The sequence below is a fragment of the Taudactylus pleione genome, unplaced genomic scaffold, assembly GCF_031769625.1.
Source record: "Taudactylus pleione unplaced genomic scaffold, aTauple2 ptg001045l, whole genome shotgun sequence".
Taxonomy (NCBI): Eukaryota; Metazoa; Chordata; class Amphibia; order Anura; family Myobatrachidae; genus Taudactylus; species Taudactylus pleione.
The window spans coordinates 958,724-979,042 of record NW_028285446.1 but is presented as its reverse complement, the minus strand read 5'-3'; the positions used below and the strand labels follow the sequence as shown (position 1 = coordinate 979,042).

Genomic DNA, 20,319 nt, shown 5'->3' with positions numbered 1-20,319 from the left:
GGGTTAATGGCCAGCCAGGGGAGGAAGCCTTCCCTGTCAGCGGCTCCTCCCCTCAGCTCAGCGCGCCTTTCAGCACGCAGTCTGGCGTCGCTGAGCTGCAGATTCCTCGGCCACTCCTCCTCTGAGGTCTCCAGCGGCCATTTTCCCAGTGGCAGCGCAGATCTCAGGGAGCACGCGGACCGGTCCCCCTGTGTACCTCTCCCCTGATTAAGGACAGCGTACACAGCACTATAGCCCTCCCAGACACTGAATCTGGGCAGGTTGATTGTAGTGTAAAGGTGCAGTGAGTATATCTTCTGCATGGTATGTGACTTTTTGCTAGTGCTGCCTGTCTGTGCTTATTTTCCGCTTACTGTCAGCTTATACCTATCCCTTTACTTCTCCTACAAGCCCTGCAGGTGTGTGGGGGAGGGGCGTTTCTACTGACCTCACTTATATAGATCACGTATTTGTGAGGTCCGTCACATACAGTTGTGTGCTACTCAGTGCCATATTGTGGGCTGTTGTTCAGCACACCGGTGAGTGCGTTTTACTTCTACCCTGGTGCCAGATATATAATATATTCTGTCATGTCAGACGAGGAGGTTGAGCGCTCAGTGGCTCCGGTGTTGGCCTCCTGCGGACGCTGTTCTGCAGGAGTAGATAGGGAGGATTTGTCACAGGATGGCCTGTGTAGTCGATGCCAGGTGGCTCCTGGCCCATCCAGACCTTCTCTGGTGCAGGAACCACCGTGGGCGATGTTTTCTCAAGTGCTGGTGTCTATTGCGGACCGTCTGTCGGTCCCGACTGCTCTCCCTACTAGGGCGGTGCCCCAGCCGACCATCCCCCATTCCCCGGGTGTCCCGCAGTTATTGCGGAGTCCTCCTGGGTCTCAATCAGTTGGTCCCTTTGGGGGGTTGCCTATGTATATACAGGCTTCCCCTGTGCCGCAGCAGCCTGTGGTACCTTTTCAGGCCCCTATGGCGACGCCTCCACCATGGGTGGATGTGCTCTCCAACTCCGTGCAAAATTTGGCGGCCGCTTCCTCGGCTTTTCAGTCAATGTTGCAGACTGACATGCCTTCTAGGATTTCTAAACGCCCACTCATGGCACGGGCTGCTCAGGTATCGGACTCAGAGGGTTCCTCAGATGATGGGGAGGTCCCTGATGACACTGACTCGGACGCCTCGGTCCAGGAAATGGATACCAAGTCGTCCATTAATGTGCGAGCACTAGTTAGGGCGGTGCGAGCTATTCTTCTTATAGAGGATGAGGCACCGGTTCCTAGGTCGAAGTTTCCTAGTTTCAAAAAAACTAAGGTGGCTTCTGCGGTGTTTCCCCTGTCTGATCAGTTGACGGATCATATGGCGGTAGCTTGGCAGGCGCCCAGTAAGAGATTCCTTCCTCAGAAGCGGTTGGCTTCTAATTACCCCTTCCCTGAGGCACATTGTAAAAAATGGGAAACTCCACCGGCGGTGGATTCCCATGTCACCCGTTTAACTCGGGGCGCCACCTTACCATTACCGTCGATATCCTCGCTGAAGGATCCCACGGACAGGAAAGTTGAGACTTGCTTAAAGTCTATTTACTCCCTCTCCGGGGCGGTGGCCCGACCGTCCATGGCCATTTCCTGGGTGGCCAAGGCCATTGAGGGGTGGGCCAATGCATTGGAAGATACCTTCCCGGACGACGCTCCGGATGTCCAGCGGGCGTTGTTGGGACAAATGAGGGACGCCGCTTCTTACATTGGAGAAGCTTCTTTAGATGCTAGTCTGCTGACCTCGCGGGTATCGGCTGCAGCGGTGTCTGCCCGCCGATCCTTATGGTTGCGGTCCTGGAGAGCGGACTCTGATTCAAAGAAAGGTCTGGAGGCCTTACCTTTCAATGGGGAATTACTATTTGGTCCGGACTTGGACAAAATAGTGGACACCCTGGCTAAATCCAAGTTGGCCTTCCTCCCTTCGGCGGCACTGCCTGCTAAGGTTCGGAGTTCGGCTTTTCGTTCCTTTCGGGTTCAGGGTAAGGCGAAAGGTCAGTCCTTCCCGAGACAGTCTGCGAGTAAGACGGCCTCTAAACCCAAGAAGCAAGCCTGGAGTGCTCGGCGCCCTTCTTCCAAGCAGGAAGATAAACCTGCGGCCTGATGGGACGGGCCTCCCTCTGGGGGACCTCAGAGTGGGAGGCCGACTTCTTCTATTTGCCCAGTGCTGGCACAATACCACCACGGATGCCTGGGTTCGAGAAGTGGTCTCCCAGGGGTACGCCCTGTCTTTTCGGCACAGACCACCCCACCAGTTTTTCTGCACAAGTCCTTCTCAGGACAAGACCAAGGCGTTACAGGTTCAGGAGGCTATAGAGTCCTTGCTGAAAGCAGGGGTCATTGTTCCCGTTCCTCTATCACAACGAGGGACGGGGTATTATTCGTCTCTGTTTCTGGTGCAGAAACCCAATGGTTCTCATCGCCCTATCCTCAACTTGAAGTCTCTGAACAAATTCCTCAGAGTTCCCAAGTTCAGGATGGAAACGTTACGTTCCATCATTCTGGCGATGGAACCGGGGGATTACATGGTGTCCCTGGACATCCAGGACGCCTACCTCCATGTTCCGATAGCATCTTCACACCAGCGGTATCTGAGGTTCGCTATCCTTCAACACCACTATCAGTTCCGGGCGCTACCCTTTGGTCTCTCCACGGCACCGAGGGTGTTCACGAAGATTATGGCGGTCATGGCCGCACATCTTCGGAACCAGAATGTACGGCTGCTGCCGTACCTGGACGACCTCCTGTTGCTGGCGAGCTCCCCGGAGGTACTGCTTCAACATCTCCACCTGACGATCGCTTGCCTGCAAGCACACGGGTGGTTGATAAATTGGAAAAAGTCCTCCCTGATTCCATCACAGCGGATGGTTCATTTGGGAGCCCTGCTGGATTCGCGTCAGCAAAGGATCTTCCTGACTCCGGAGAAGGTCGCCTCACTACAGCTGCGGATACGCAGTTGCCTGAGCCGTTGCCGCCTGTCGGTCCATTCGGCTATGAGAGTTCTGGGGTCCATGGTGTCGACATTCGACATGGTGGAATTTGCCCAGTTCCATTCCCGGCCCCTGCAGGGGCTGATTCTATCAGAATGGAACGGGTTACCTCACCGGATCCGCTCTCAGGTGCTGGTGTTGTCTCCGGACGTTCGGCTATCTTTGGCTTGGTGGCTTCAGACAGCTCATCTGGTCGAGGGGCGCCCATTTTGGGTCCCGGACTGGGTCCTGCTCACGACGGATGCCAGTCTCCGGGGTTGGGGGGCAGTGACCGGCTCTTTGTCGCTTCAGGGTCGTTGGTCAGCGGAAGAAGCACTTCTCCCCATCAACATCCTGGAACTGCGGGCAGTATACAAGGCCCTGCAGTCGTCCGGCCCCGCTCTTCACGGAAGGGCGGTACAGGTGCAGTCCGACAACGCCACCACGGTGGCGTATATCAATCACCAAGGCGGAACTCGCAGTCAGGCAGCGATGTCGGAGGTGTCTCGTATCCTGTCTTGGGCGGAGGGTCACATTCCAGTGATCTCGGCGGTCTTCATCCCCGGAGTCCTCAATTGGGAGGCGGACTTCCTCAGCCGTCACGACGTGCATCCCGGGGAATGGTCGCTTCACCCAGAGGTGTTTCAGCTACTCGTGGACAGGTGGGGACTGCCGGAGCTGGACTTGATGGCCTCCCGTCACAATCACAAGTTGCCCGTTTACGGGTCAAGGACAAGAGACGCAGGTGCAAGTCTGGTGGACGCGCTGTCGCTGACATGGACGTTTCACCTGGCGTATCTGTTTCCTCCGATATCCCTGCTTCCTCGGGTTCTGCGGAAATTCAAGCAGGACGGCGGCATGCTCGTGCTGGTAGCTCCGGCCTGGCCCAGACGTCCTTGGTACTCCGATCTGAGGAGCCTCTCCATCGACGTTCCGTACCTTCTTCCTCAACGTCGGGACCTGTTGTCTCAGGGGCCCTGCCTTTACCCGGATCTGGGTCGGCTGTCTTTGACGGCGTGGCTCTTGAGACAGCCGTCTTGAGGTCGCGGGGCTTCTCCAGTTCGGTTATTGGTACGATGCTCAGGGCACGCAAGCCTGCTTCAGCACGGATTTATCACAGAGTGTGGCACACTTACTTTCAGTGGTGTGAGTCCAGACTTTATGATCCTCAGGTGTTCCGAGTTTCTAGGATCTTGGAATTTCTTCAGTCAGGATTGGATCTCGGCTTACGCCTTGCATCTCTGAAGGTTCATGTGTCCGCCTTGTCCGTGTGGTTTCAACGGCGGATTGCAATACTACCAGACGTTCACACCTTTTTCCAAGGTGTTATCAGGATCCAGCCTCCCTTTGTGCCTCCGGTGGCTCCTTGGGACTTGGCGGTGGTGCTACGGGTCCTGCAGGGTCCTCCGTTTGAGCCTCTTGAGGCGGTGGAGCTCAAGTGGCTGACATTTAAGACGGTTTTTCTCCTGGCAATTGCTTCGGCCAGGAGGGTGTCTGAATTGGGGGCGCTTTCCTGTCGCCCTCCTTTCCTAATTTTTCACCAGGACAGAGCGGTGCTCCGCACTCGTCCTGAGTTTTTGCCCAAAGTGGTCTCGAAGTTCCATATTAATCAGGAACTTGTTGTGCCAGCTTTTCAGTCCCCTGATCTTTCAGCTGGTGAGACTTCCTTAGATGTGGTCCGGGCGCTTAGAATTTATGTAGACCGGACGGCTTCGGTTAGGAAGTCTGATTCCTTGTTTATCCTCTTTGGTTTTCACAAGAGGGGTTGGCCTGCCAACAAACAAACGTTAGCCCGTTGGCTTCGTTCCGTTATTTGTGAGGCTTATGCACAGGAGGGCTTACCTGTGCCAGCCTCTGTTAAGGCTCATTCCACTCGTTCTGTGGGTCCCTCTTGGGCTGCTAGACGTGGCGCTTCTGCTGTTCAGCTGTGTAGGGCGGCCACTTGGTCTTCAATTCAAACGTTTTTGAGGTTCTATGCGTTTGACACCTTTGCCTCTCAGGATGCATCCTTTGGGCGCCGGGTACTCCTTTCAGCACAGGAGCGTCCCCGCCCTTAGTTGTACTGCTTTGGGACATCCCCAAGGTCAACCCTGTGGACCCCCTATGGACCCTGAAGTAGAAAACAAGAGATATGGTAAGAACTTACCTTTGTTATCTCTGTTTCTACGAAGTCCATAGGGTCCACAGGGCGCCCGCCCTGACGCACCTGGCTTCAAATGGGCTGTGTGGCTGGTCACCGGTTTTCCGTCTCCTATTGCTGTGAGTATGGTTTCTTGTGTGTTCCAGTCTTCCTTCTCTCTGTTCCATATTCTCCTCCGGCCTAGGCTGCTTACCAACTGGGGTGCCTGTGGCTCGGGGGCGGGGTATAGAGGAGGACCCAAGTGCATCCTGGGAGCTAAAAGCTTAACTGTGTGGTGCCCATGGATCCTGTTCCAGCTATAACCCCAAGGTCAACCCTGTGGACCCTATGGACTTCGTAGAAACAGAGATAACAAAGGTAAGTTCTTACCATATCTCTTGTTATCTTCTCCATAGACCTCCCGCTTGTAGTAATGGTGCAGTGTGTAATATCTTCTCCATAGATCTCCCGCTTGTAGTAATGGTACAGTGTGTAATATCTTCTCCATAGACCTCCCGCTTGTAGTAATGGTACAGTGTGTAATATCTTCTCCATAGACCTCCCGCTTGTAGTAATGGTACAGTGTGTAATATCTTCTCCATATACCTCCCGCTTGTAGTAATGGTACAGTGTGTAATATCTTCTCCATAGACCTCCCGCTTGTAGTAATGGTACAGTGTGTAATATCTTCTCCATAGACCTCCCGCTTGTAGTAATGGTACAGTGTGTAATATCTTCTCCATAGATCTCCCGCTTGTAGTAATGGTACAGTGTGTAATATCTTCTCCATATACCTCCCGCTTGTAGTAATGGTACAGTGTGTAATATCTTCTCCATAGATCTCCCGCTTGTAGTAATGGTACAGTGTGTAATATCTTCTCCATAGATCTCCCGCTTGTAGTAATGGTACAGTGTGTAATATCTTCTCCATAGACCTCCCGCTTGTAGTAATGGTACAGTGTGTAATATCTTCTCCATAGACCTCCCGCTTGTAGTAATGGTACAGTGTGTAATATCTTCTCCATAGACCTCCCGCTTGTAGTAATGGTACAGTGTGTAATTTCTACTTCAGGGTCCATAGGGGGTCCACAGGGTTGACCTTGGGGTATAGGTTGGGAACCAAATCCCGGCACCACGCAGTTAAAGCTTTTAGCTCCCAGGATGCACTGGGTCCACTCTCCCTATAACCCCACCCCCAAGCCAGAGGCACCTCAGTTTAAGTTGGTGCCCGGCCGGAGTCGGGTCACCGTTAGCGCAGGGGGAGCTGATTAGCAGCCCCTAAGCTTATTTTATTTTTTTAGGGACAAAGTTTTTTCCATGGACTTTGGACTCTTCAGAGCGGCAGCGTTGGACTGTCCATAGGACGTCTAAGCTGCCGCTCCGTCACCCCGCTGGCGCTGAGACGCCAGTACAGATCTGGGGATCTCAGCGGGATCCCAGAGTCTGTACTAGCCGGACTCTGTGGGCGCCCAGGACTGCTGCTGGATCCACGGGGAGCAGGTAAGGTCGCGGATCACCGCTTGCGGTGATCCACGCATTTCAAATGCAGTCCTGTGCCTCCGGTCTCAGGGGACAGACCGGAGGCGCCGGCAGTGGCGGCGGGCCCCCCATACCCCGTGTGTCCACTAGACCACCAGGGACTTAACGATCGGTGCAGGGAGCCGGCGTCCCAGGGGTTAATAGCCGGCCAGGGGAGGCAGCCTTCCCTGTTACAGCGGCTCCTCCCCTCAGCTCAGCGCGCCTTTCAGTATCCATAGTCTGGCGTCGCTGAGCTGCTTCCTCCGCGGGCCACGCTTCTTCTGAGGTCTCCAGCGGCCATTTTATCTCTGTGGTGCAGCAGAAATCTCCGGAGATGGCAGTGAGTCCAGTCCCCCTGCGTACCTCACCATCAGGTCAGTGTACACAGCGCTGTAGCCTTCCCAGACACTGAATCTGGGCAGTTGAATGCAGTGTAATAGTGCAGTATATTATATGACATGTTTATGTATATATGTATATATCTGCATTGTATGTGACTTATGCTAGTGCTGACTGTACTTTATTCTCTCACCTGTCAGTGTATATCTATCCCTTTTCTTTATCTGCCCTAATACAGCTGTACTTAGGGTGGTTCTGAGACCTCACATTTATATACTTGTTAATATTTGTGTGGTTTGTCACATACTGTTGCGTGCTGCACGTTGCCATATTTTAGATGGAACTGTGTGTTGCATACGCTGAAAATGGGTCCCTGCAGCTAATTTTTGGCATCAGTCAGGACCAGTATAGCGCTGCTTAATATTTCCGCCAAGATTGGTCAGATATGTCTGACCAGGAGATACAGCGTTATACTGCACCCATTTTTACTATCCTGCAAGCCATGTGCTGCAGGTGTTAGTGCGGAGGATTTGACTCATAAAGGGTTCTGTATGTGGCGTCATCTGGTGCTGGCCTCTTTCACGACCCCCTTGGGCGGTTTGTTTTCTTGGGATCCTCTCAATTGCGGATCGCCGGGCGGGCCCCATTGTTGTACCTCACTTGGAGTTACTTCACCATACTGCCCTTTTCATCTCAGGGTATCTCGCAGCTTCTTGCACTCTTCCCCTGTGACACAGACTACCGCTCCCTGCAGGGGTTTTTCGCAGTATATGAATTCCCCCTGGTGCCACAATAGTCTGTCATTCCCCTTGCAGGGATTACCACAACAGCCACCCTGGGTGGATGTCGTCGTTTTCTACGAAACGCTAATTGGCGTGGTTGACGCCCTGTGGTTACTTCCCAGTTGGCTCTGCCGTGAACTGGGTACTGTTTGGGGCTCTTTCCCTCTTACACGGGGGGAAGCCTATTTCAGGTATTATTATCCCTGCTTTAGGGCTGGTAGCAGGTCCATTCTGGTTAGAGTGAATGTTGACCTGCACCTGTATCATACACCCTCAGTATTGCGTGCCTTCGGGTTCCCTGTTGCTGACTAGCGGGTGGATCGCATAGCGGGACTCTGGCTGTTGCCAGATAGGAGGTGTTACAACAGTGTTTGGCCTCCTGTCCCAAATTCCCTGAGGGTCATCACGAGCCCCTCCTGGGGTGGATGGGCATGTTACTCGTCTGATTACAGACGTTACTACGCATCCCATTCCTGCGTGGTCGGATTCTTCTGATCCGTAGGTGGTAACTCTGCCTGAGATCAGTATACTTGCTTTCAGGAGTTGTTACCCATCCTACCATGGCTATAGCATGGTTGGTTAATACTATTGCATATTGGGTTGATGCATTTGTAACGTTTTTTTCCCTCCAGCACGTCGGGGGTTCAAATGTATTTGGTCGCTCACGTAATATATGCTGTTGTCATAGGTGGAAATGCCTATATTGGATACCAGTCTCCTAACTTTCAGAGTTCCAGCTGCGACTGTATCCTCCGTAATACCCTATGGCTGCGCTCTGGGAATGCAGAGGTGCAGATACCATCTTTAGGGTTGATATTGTTTGGTCCTGACCTTGACAAGATTGTAGTAACATTGGCAGTATTACTAACGACAAGTTTACCGCTTTCAGCTATGCCCACTACAAGGCCTCAGACTAAGTCTGTTAAGTCTTTTTTGTCCTCTGGGTCAGCCTAAAGGTCTGTTTCTTCGTAGACTGTCGGCATCTACAAGGGCCGACATATCCAGTACCGAGCAGGCCTGGACTGCCAGCCGATCCTGCTTCTGAACCTACGGATATCTCTTCAGTCTGACGGGACAGGCCTACAACTGGGAGATACCGATTTTCTCAGTTCGCCCGGTATTAGTGTCAAGTTGCCGCGGCTACGTGGGTAGGAGGGTACGCCCTCTTTACAAGGGCCTTACAGATCCAGAAAGCTATGCAGTTGTTGCGGTAAGCGGAGCTAATTAGGCCATCCCCACTATCTCAGTGAGGGACTGGTTGTTCTGTTTTCTTTCTGGTGCGGTGGCTGAATGGTCCTCTTTGGCCTATTCTTTGTCTCAATTCCCTGAACCAGTTCCTAAAGCTACCTGGGCTCAGGAGGAAATCCCTATGCTCCATCATACGATGTTTGGAACCTGGGGACTTTATGGTATCACTGGATATACAGGACGCGTGCCTACGGGTACTTACAGAGACCTTTCCTCAGCATGGGCTGAGGTTTGCTGTATCACAGCAACACTTACAATTTTTCGGGCTCTGCCTGTTGGGACTGTCCTCAGCCCCACAGGGGTTTACCAGCGTTTTGGATTTTCTGACAGTTCTTCTGTTCAGTATATCCCAATGCTCCTGTACCTGGACGGCCTCCTGCTCTTAGCGGGATCACCGGGGTACTTTACGGCCCGGTCAGGATGACTGTGGCTTCTTCAGGGTGCAGTCGTTTAATCAACGGGGAAAAAGTCCTCCCTGCATCCCTCTCTGGGTATTCTTCATCTAGGATACCTGCTGGATTCTCAGAATCTGAGAATTCTTCTGGCGTAAGACGGAATCTCCTCTCTTCCATTAGGAGTACATGGTTGTCTGCGCAGTCGACAGATGTCTTTACACTCTGGGATGCATGGTGGAATGGGCTCAGTTCCATTCCAGGCCTTTCCATAATTGGCTCATCTCCAGATGGAACGAGTTTTTTCTGTCGGATAACTGTTCAAACGATGATGCTCTCTCCGGAGGCAAGTCGGTCCCTGTCCGGGTGGCTATGGCCATCTCGTCCAGGGTTTTCTTTGCTATGGACAGTGTCTGGATCGAATCCTTTTCAGTGCAGTTAGACGTCTGTCGATTCCACCCTGTCAATTAACTTACTCTGGCATAACTCTTGTTTCCCGGTGAACCTGAAAAGGTTCAGTCCGACAGGGTCAGGACAGTGGCTTCCTTTTTAGCAACACTGTTCGTTGGGTGGCAATGACAGGTATGTCACATATTCGGACATAGTCCGAGGGTCTCCTCCCGACCATCTCGGCAGCGTTCATTTCAGGAGCTCTCCATTGGGAAGCGGGAGTCCTCAGCCGTCACGACGTGCATCCCGGGGACTAGTCTCTTCCCCAAGAGAGGTTTCATCTCCTGGTGAGCAGGGGGGGCCCCCCTGAGGTGACCCTCATGGCCTTCTGACTTTATCACACTATGGTGTTACAGTCCAGCTCTGGGGATTCTGAAGCAACCTTCAGCGACTCTTTGTCGGTGAAGTGGTCCTTCCACTTTGTGTACCTGTGTTCTCCGGTCTCCCTTCTTCCTCGAGGTCTTTGGAAGTGTTTTCAATCGAGACGGAGATGCTTTCCTGCTGGTGGCTCCTGATTGCCCCAGATGTCAGGGGTACTTGGATCTTCGGAGTCTCTACATCGATACTCCATCCCTGATGCTTCACTGCCCGGTCCTGTTGTCTCAGGGTCCTTGGTTTTGCCTTGGACCTGGGTCGTTTGTCTTTGACTGTGTCCTTACAGTGGTCTTACGGCTTCCCTGGCTTTGTCATCGTTGGAATGATTAGAGCACATGGATCAGCTTTTGCTGGGACCTACCACAAACTGTGGCAGCCATAAATCTTATGGTATTGTACCTGTCGATGCAATCCTCCGGTGTCCAGGATTTCCAGATATTCTGGCATTCCTTCCGGCTGGCTTGGGTTTCACACTTGGCCTGGTCTTCCTGACAGTGCGGATCTCTACACTGTCAGTATGGTTAAGATATGGAATTGCTCCACTCTGGTATCCAGTTCATCCTTTGGAGTGTTTTCTTGATTATGCCTCCATTTGTCCTCCCTAGGGACTCCTTGGGAGTAAGTAGTGGTTCTTCGTTACCTCCGGGGACAGTCAATGGAACCGCTGGTTGTGATAGCCATTACATGGTCTATTGCTTAGGCTCTCTCTTTCTCTCAGGGTGTTTATATCAACCAGGAGAGTGTCTGAATTGGGAGCGTTCTCATGTGGCTCCCTCTTCTGGAGGGCATCATGTCAGGGTGGGAGTTGCTCTCGCCCTGTGTTTCGTCTTAGTGGTTTTCAGGTTCCTTATTATTCTGGAACTTATGGTACGGCCATTCTGTCCCCAGTCCTCTCGGCTGGTGTGGCCTCATTGACTGTGGTCTGGCCTCTTTGGATTTATATGATCCGTTCAGGTTCCTTACGGAAATCGGACTCCTTATTGGTGGTCTGAGATTTCTGGTTTTCACAGGAAAGGATGGCCGGCCTATAACCAAATGTTGGCTGGATGGCCTCGTAGGTCTTCCTCAGGGGCCTACCCATGGGTAGGCCTTCCTGTTGTTGATGCTTGTTTTTTCTCGGGCCATGTGACCCTCGTGTGCGGCTCGCTGTGGCGCCTCGGCTGTTTTGCCTTACTAGGTGGCCACGTGGTCTTCTGTCCACACCTTTTTAAGGTTCTAGGCATTGGTTTCCTTTGCCTCTCAGGATGCTTCCTTTGTGGCGACGGATTCTCCTCTCAGCACAGGAGCGTCCCCACCCTTGGTTGAACTGCTTTGGGACATCCCCAAGGTCAACCCTGTGGACCCCCTATGGACCCTGAAGTAGAAAACAAGAGATATGGTAAGAACTTACCTTTGTTATCTCTGTTTCTACGAAGTCCATAGGGTCCACAGGGCGCCCGCCCTGACGCACCTGGCTTCATATGGGCTGTGTGGCTGGTCACCGGTTTTCCGTCTCCCATTTCTGTGAGTATGGTTATTGAGTGTTCCAGTTTTCTCTCTCTTTTTCTCTCCTCCTCCGGCCTTTGGCTACTTACAAACTGAGGTGCCTCTGGCTTGGGGGTGGGGTTATAGGGAGAGTGGACCCAGTGCATCCTGGGAGCTAAAAGCTTTAACTGCGTGGTGCCCGGATTTGGTTCCCAACCTATACCCCAAGGTCAACCCTGTGGACCCTATGGACTTCGTAGAAACAGAGATAACAAAGGTAAGTTCTTACCATATCTCTTGTTATCTTCTCCATAGACCTCCCGCTTGTAGTAATGGTACAGTGTGTAATATCTTCTCCATAGATCTCCCGCTTGTAGTAATGGTACAGTGTGTAATATCTTCTCCATAGATCTCCCGCTTGTAGTAATGGTACAGTGTGTAATATCTTCTCCATACACCTCCCGCTTGTAGTAATGGTACAGTGTGTAATATCTTCTCCATAGATCTCCCGCTTGTAGTAATGGTACAGTGTGTAATATCTTCTCCATAGGCCTCCCGCTTGTAGTAATGGTACAGTGTGTAATATCTTCTCCATACACCTCCCGCTTGTAGTAATGGTACAGTGTGTAATATCTTCTCCATAGATCTCCCGCTTGTAGTAATGGTACAGTGTGTAATATCTTCTCCATAGATCTCCCGCTTGTAGTAATGGTACAGTGTGTAATATCTTCTCCATAGACCTCCCGCTTGTAGTAATGGTACAGTGTGTAACATGTGAGCGACGTTTTGTCATTCGCTGTAGTTATACAATGATGTACTAATTACATTTCTGTATAATGTTACTCGCTTTCCAGCCTCAGTGACGTCGCCTCTGTCCTGCGCCAGACACAGCCGCATTACACGGCCATCATCTTCGAGAGCGAGGAGTCGTATGTTGGTCGAGAGGTGCGTTCGTCATTCTCTGTTTCTCTTTTCTTTTTTTGAATATCTCCCACTCCCCGATTATCATGCAGGTCAGGCCGATGTGTCCATAACTCACAAGTAAGGGATTGTGATATTAGATATTTACTATATCATGGAGTTTAAATATCAGGACGACTTAGAGGCCGCCGAACATAAAATATGCGCTGCCCATTCCGTTGTAGTAACAGCAATAACTATGAATAGATTCCACTTTGTCCCGAAGCGCTCTCTCACGGTGCGCACTTATCTTACGCTGCGGTTTCTTCCTCCAGGTGATGTTAGACCTGATTCCGTATGAAAACATTGTGGTACGGAGAGCGCTGAATTCAGACAAAGCCGCGTTAGACAAACTCGGGATTATGGACGTTCCTTCCTGTTATCTGATCTACCCGAACACCACACATGGATTGGTTAGCCGGTAAGTACCTAGGTGCCTGCAGGAGACGCATGGATTGGATAGCCGGTAAGTACCTAGGTGCCTGCAGGAGACGCATGGATTGGTTAGCCGGTAAGTACCTAGGTGCCTATAGGAGAGACATGGATTGGTTAGCCGGTAAGTACCTAGGTGCCTGTAGGAGAGACATGGATTGGTTAGCCAGTAAGTACCTAGGTGCCTGTAGGAGACGCATGGATTGGTTAGCCGGTAAGTACCTAGGTGCCTGTAGGAGAGACATTGATTGGTTAGCCGGTAAGTACCTAGGTGCCTGTAGGAGAGACATGGATTGGATAGCCCGTAAGTACCTAGGTGCCCGTAGGAGACTCATGGATTGGTTAGCTGGTAAGTACCTAGGTGCCTGTAGGAGACGCATGGATTGGTTAGCCGGTAAGTACCTAGGTGCCTGTAGGAGAGACATGGATTGGTTAGCCGGTAAGTACCTAGGTGCCTGTAGGAGAGACATGGATTGGTTAGCCAGTAAGTACCTAGGTGCCTGTAGGAGACGCATGGATTGGTTAGCCGGTAAGTACCTAGGTGCCTGCAGGAGAGACATTGATTGGTTAGCCGGTAAGTACCTAGGTGCCTGTAGGAGAGACATGGATTGGATAGCCCGTAAGTACCTAGGTGCCCGTAGGAGACTCATGGATTGGTTAGCTGGTAAGTACCTAGGTGCCTGTAGGAGACGCATGGATTGGTTAGCCGGTAAGTACCTAGGTGCCTGCAGGAGATGCATGGATTGGTTAGCCGGTAAGTACCTAGGTGCCTGCAGGAGATGCATGGATTGGTTAGGATAGGCGGTTGGGTACACGATCCTGTTAACACCAGCGGCAAATCCGGACACCTGCAGTAAGTGTTTTAACCCTCCCCTCCCGCAGCCAAACCCTAATTCCGCCCCTGCAACTTGACCATAACCCTCCCACTTGTGCCTAATTCAAATTCTCACCGACTATATCCCATTATAGTGATAGGGTCGTCTATTTACTAAACAGTATTAGGCGATAGAGTGGAAAGTGATAAGGTACCAGCCAATCAGCTCCTAATTGTCATTTTTCAAACACAGCCTGTGAGATAACAGTTGGGAACTGATTGGCTGGTACCTTATCACTTTCCATCTGTCTCCTAACACAGCTTAGTAAATAGACCCCAGGGTCTCCTACCTGGTAACCAGCAAGTTCCTACAAACCTAAGTAACTACTGTAACTGTGTTATAGCGGCGGGGGGGGGGGGGGACACACACACACACACACACACACACACACACACACACACACACGCACAGACCTGATCATAGTGTTCCTCCTATAGTAACTGTCACTGTGTTATAGCGGGGAGGGGGCGCACACACACACACACACACACACACACACCTGATCATAGTGTTCCTCCTATAGTAACTGTCACTGTGTTATAGCGGGGGGGGGGGGCACACACACACACACACACACACACACACACACACCTGATCATAGTGTTCCTCCTGTAGTATTATATTATTATTATTATTATTATTATATATGGGAATTCCCCGTGGGGTGCGGATATATTTAGGCCCAGAGCTGTTCTGTGAGTTGATATAAATAAATTCTCAGACTTCTTCCTTCATCCTGACAGCGTAAAACCTCTGCGCTCGGTGATCTCATCTCATCTGAAGTCTCTCCCTAACGTACGGAGAAAGGCGGGGACGCATATTGCGCCTCAACCCGAACTCGTTAAGAAGGACGAGGAGAAGGAAGTGCCCTGGAAGGACCATGATAAGTAAGGACTCCGCACAAAGCACAGCCGGACTGCGCACTGAAATGTTTTGTTGTTTTTTAAATCCTGAAATAGTGATGAGTAAGAAATATCCCTAAATAAATCCCCCAGTAATAGACGTACATAGATGATGTGTTACAGGCAGTCTCGCCTCTTAGTAATGGCGGTGAGATGAAACGCGGCCCCGTGTCCTCATCTGGCTGCGCTCTCGTTCTATAGGTCCCGATTGTACACCGCAGACCTGGAATCAGGATTGCACTATCTGCTGCGGGTGGAGCTGGCTACACACCGCACCCTGGAAGGAGAAAAGCTGAAAACCTTCAAGGATTTTGTTACCATCCTGTACAAGGTGCGTTTACTCGCATAGGACTGCTGGGATCTGTGCGGGGGGACGGGGCGGGGGGGTTCTCTCTCATTCCGCAAAATCTAATCCCTGGCGCTGAGTCACCAAACTCTTCTTGACAGGACGCGATTAGCTGCTGTCATGTGACATAATAGCGACAGGCGGATGTATAGCGCAGATCCAGCTTTGTAGAAATGGGGTAATATGGCAGAAGTGTTGGTAGGGTGTAGTGATGGGTCTTTAGGACAAACGCGTACCCTGATAAGACAACGTGCTCCCTACTGCAAGGTGTACGGACAATTGGAGACACCAACCAAATAGTGATACAAAGGCTTATTCACCGTGTGTACAGATATCGCTATATATACAGGTTATACATGGCGTTATGTAATATAACACTGCTGTACAGATATCACTATATATACAGGTTATACATGGCGTTATGTAATATAACACTGCTGTACAGATATCACTATATATACAGGTTATACATGGCGTTATGTAATATAACACTGCTGTACAGATATCACTATATATACAGGTTATACATGGCGTTATGTAATATAACACTGCTGTACAGATATCACTATATATACAGGTTATACATGACGTTATGTAATATAACACTGCTGTACAGATATCACTATATATACAGGTTATACATGGCGTTATGTAATATAACACTGCTGTACAGATATCACTATATATACAGGTTATACATGGCGTTATGTAATATAACACTGCTGTACAGATATCACTATATATACAGGTTATACATGGCGTTATGTAATATAACACTGCTGTACAGATATCACTATATATACAGGTTATACATGGCGTTATGTAATATAACACTGCTGTACAGATATCACTATATATACAGGTTATACATGGCGTTATGTAATATAACACTGCTGTACAGATATCACTATATATACAGGTTATACATGACGTTATGTAATATAACACTGCTGTACAGATATCACTATATATACAGGTTATACATGGCGTTATGTAATATAACACTGCTACACAGATATCACTATATATATACAGGTTATACATGGCGTTATGTAATATAACACTGCTGTACAGATATCACTATATATATATATACAGGTTATACATGGCGTTATGTAATATAACACTGCTACACAGATATCACTATATATACAGGTTATACATGGCGTTATGTAATATAACACTGCTACACAGATATCACTATATATACAGGTTATACATGGCGTTATGTAATATAACACTGCTGTACAGATATCACTATATATACAGGTTATACATGGCGTTATGTAATATAACACTGCTGTACAGATATCACTATATATACAGGTTATACATGACGTTATGTAATATAACTCTGCTGTACAGATATCACTATACATACAGGTTATACATGGCGTTATGTAATATAACACTGCTGTACAGATATCACTATATATATACAGGTTATACATGGCGTTATGTAATATAACACTGCTGTACAGATATCACTATATATACAGGTTATACATGGCGTTATGTAATATAACACTGCTGTACAGATATCACTATATACAGGTTATACATGGCGTTGTGTAATATAACACTGCTGTACAGATATCACTATATATATACAGGTTATACATGGCGTTATGTAATATAACACTGCTGTACAGATATCACTATATACAGGTTATACATGGCGTTGTGTAATATAACACTGCTGTACAGATATCACTATATACAGGTTATACATGGCGTTATGTAATATAACACTGCTGTACAGATATCACTATATATACAGGTTATACATGGCGTTATGTAATATAACACTGCTGTACAGATATCACTATATATACAGGTTATACATGGCGTTATGTAATATAACACTGCTGTACAGATATCACTATATATACAGGTTATACATGGCGTTATGTAATATAACACTGCTGTACAGATATCACTATATATACAGGTTATACATGGCGTTATGTAATATAACACTGCTGTACAGATATCACTATATATACAGGTTATACATGGCGTTATGTAATATAACACTGCTGTACAGATATCACTATATACAGGTTATACATGGCGTTATGTAATATAACACTGCTGTACAGATATCACTATATATACAGGTTATACATGGCGTTATGTAATATAACACTGCTGTACAGATATCACTATATATATACAGGTTATACATGGCGTTATGTAATATAACACTGCTGTACAGATATCACTATATATATATACAGGTTATACATGGCGTTATGTAATATAACACTGCTGTACAGATATCACTATATATATACAGGTTATACATGGCGTTATGTAATATAACACTGCTGTACAGATATCACTATATATACAGGTTATACATGGCGTTATGTAATATAACACTGCTGTACAGATATCACTATATATACAGGTTATACATGGCGTTATGTAATATAACACTGCTGTACAGATATCACTATATATACAGGTTATACATGGCGTTATGTAATATAACACTGCTGTACAGATATCACTATATATACAGGTTATACATGGCGTTATGTAATATAACACTGCTGTACAGATATCACTATATACAGGTTATACATGGCGTTATGTAATATAACACTGCTGTACAGATATCACTATATATACAGGTTATACATGGCGTTATGTAATATAACACTGCTGTACAGATATCACTATATATATACAGGTTATACATGGCGTTATGTAATATAACACTGCTGTACAGATATCACTATATATACAGGTTATACATGGCGTTATGTAATATAACACTGCTGTACAGATATCACTATATATACAGGTTATACATGGCGTTATGTAATATAACACTGCTACACAGATATCACTATATATACAGGTTATACATGGCGTTATGTAATATAACACTGCTGTACAGATATCACTATATATACAGGTTATACATGGCGTTATGTAATATAACACTGCTGTACAGATATCACTATATATACAGGTTATACATGGCGTTATGTAATATAACACTGCTGTACAGATATCGCTATATACACAGGTTATACATGGCGTTATGTAATATAACTCTGCTGTACAGATATCACTATATATACAGGTTATACATGGCGTTATGTAATATAACACTGCTGTACAGATATCACTATATATATACAGGTTATACATGGCGTTATGTAATATAACACTGCTGTACAGATATCACTATATATACAGGTTATACATGGCGTTATGTAATATAACACTGCTGTACAGATATCACTATATATACAGGTTATACATGGCGTTATGTAATATAACACTGCTACACAGATATCACTATATATACAGGTTATACATGGCGTTATGTAATATAACACTGCTGTACAGATATCACTATATATACAGGTTATACATGGCGTTATGTAATATAACACTGCTGTACAGATATCACTATATACACAGGTTATACATGGCGTTATGTAATATAACTCTGCTGTACAGATATCACTATATATACAGGTTATACATGGCGTTATGTAATATAACACTGCTACACAGATATCACTATATATATACAGGTTATACATGGCGTTATGTAATATAACACTGCTGTACAGATATCACTATATATATACAGGTTATACATGGCGTTATGTAATATAACACTGCTGTACAGATATCACTATATACAGGTTATACATGGCGTTATGTAATATAACTCTGCTGTACAGATATCACTATATATACAGGTTATACATGGCGTTATGTAATATAACACTGCTACACAGATATCACTATATATACAGGTTATACATGACGTTATGTAATATAACTCTGCTACACAGATATCACTATACAGTCAGGTGCATAAATATTGGGACAGTGACAGAATTGTCATATTTTGGCCTCTAGTCACCACCACAATGGCTTTGAAATGAAACATATAAGATGTGATTTACCTGCAGACTTTCAGATTTAATTTGAGGGTAATTACATCCAAATCGGGTGATCGGTGTAGGAATTACAATGGTGTCTATATGTGTCTATATGTGTCTATATGTGTCTATATGTGTCTATATGTGTCTGTATGTGTCTGTATGTGTCTGTATGTGTCTGTCATTTGTTATAGAATGTGTATAAGTCGGCATTAATCTACACTAGTAATTGTCAGCGTCATACATTTACACTTGTTGAAGTAAATCTCCCGGTCAGGGGCTGCTAGTGTTAGCGCTGTCTTAGTGCGCTGAGTTGGTTTGGGACATATTCCGCACGGTGACTGCCGCTCTGTAATGACATAAAATCCGGGAGGGGGACATGAGCGCAGTAACGTATGATGTAACCCGGTGAAATGATTACAAGTTCTCTATTACAGCGATTTCTCCGTCTGTGGTATAAGGGGTTATAGCCGGCTCCCCCGCATTCCCCCTGCTTAGCTGTGATCCTCAGTGTGCAGAGAAGGGAACACTCATCAATTCTCTAATGTAGACGTACATATAACAGTAATAAGGTTTCCTTACAGCCGGGGCTATGAGTGTCTCCTAGGGTGGACGGAGCAGGAGAGAACGTGGACTTATCAGAGCTGCCTACTGCGTACGCCTGGGCAAACTCGCTGCCGACAGATTCTCACCCAATGGGATGACGAGCTCAGAAATCTGTATCTGTCCCAATTCCTTGCAGAAAGTGTAGTGTTAATCTCTGTCATATTATCTGTACTCTAGTGATGGGGCCGCGCACTAATGCTTTTACCAGATAAGTCTCAATGTCCTCATATAGTTGATCAAATGTTTACAGCAGGTACAGGAGCTGGTGTATATGATGTAGCCGTGCGCTGTTATCTCTCTCTCTCTGCACTGTATAGCAGTATACAGACTATTACTAGTGATAACTGGTTACAGCAGGTACAGGAGCTGGTGTGTATGATGTAGCCGTGCGCTGTTATCTCTCTCTCTGCACTGTATAGCAGTATACAGACTATTACTAGTGATAACTGGTTACAGCAGGTACAGGAGCTGGTGTATATGATGTAGCCGTGCGCTGTTATCTCTCTCTCTCTGCACTGTATAGCAGTATACAGACTATTACTAGTGATAACTGGTTACAGCAGGTACAGGAGCTGGTGTGTATGATGTAGCCGTGCGCTGTTATCTCTCTCT

The 20,319-nt window shown here is 47.6% G+C and overlaps 1 protein-coding gene across 1 annotated transcript in view; it reads left to right on the top strand.

The window, feature by feature from the left end:
* Positions 1–20,319, top strand: part of QSOX2 (quiescin sulfhydryl oxidase 2) — an 81,129-nt gene that overhangs the window by 23,974 nt on the left and 36,836 nt on the right. The window contains exons 5-8 of the mRNA XM_088461424.1: positions 12,527–12,617; positions 12,908–13,053; positions 14,683–14,826; positions 15,043–15,172. Of these exons, the coding sequence (XP_088317550.1) occupies positions 12,527–12,617; positions 12,908–13,053; positions 14,683–14,826; positions 15,043–15,172 (511 nt within the window). The remainder of the gene's footprint in view (positions 1–12,526; positions 12,618–12,907; positions 13,054–14,682; positions 14,827–15,042; positions 15,173–20,319) is intronic.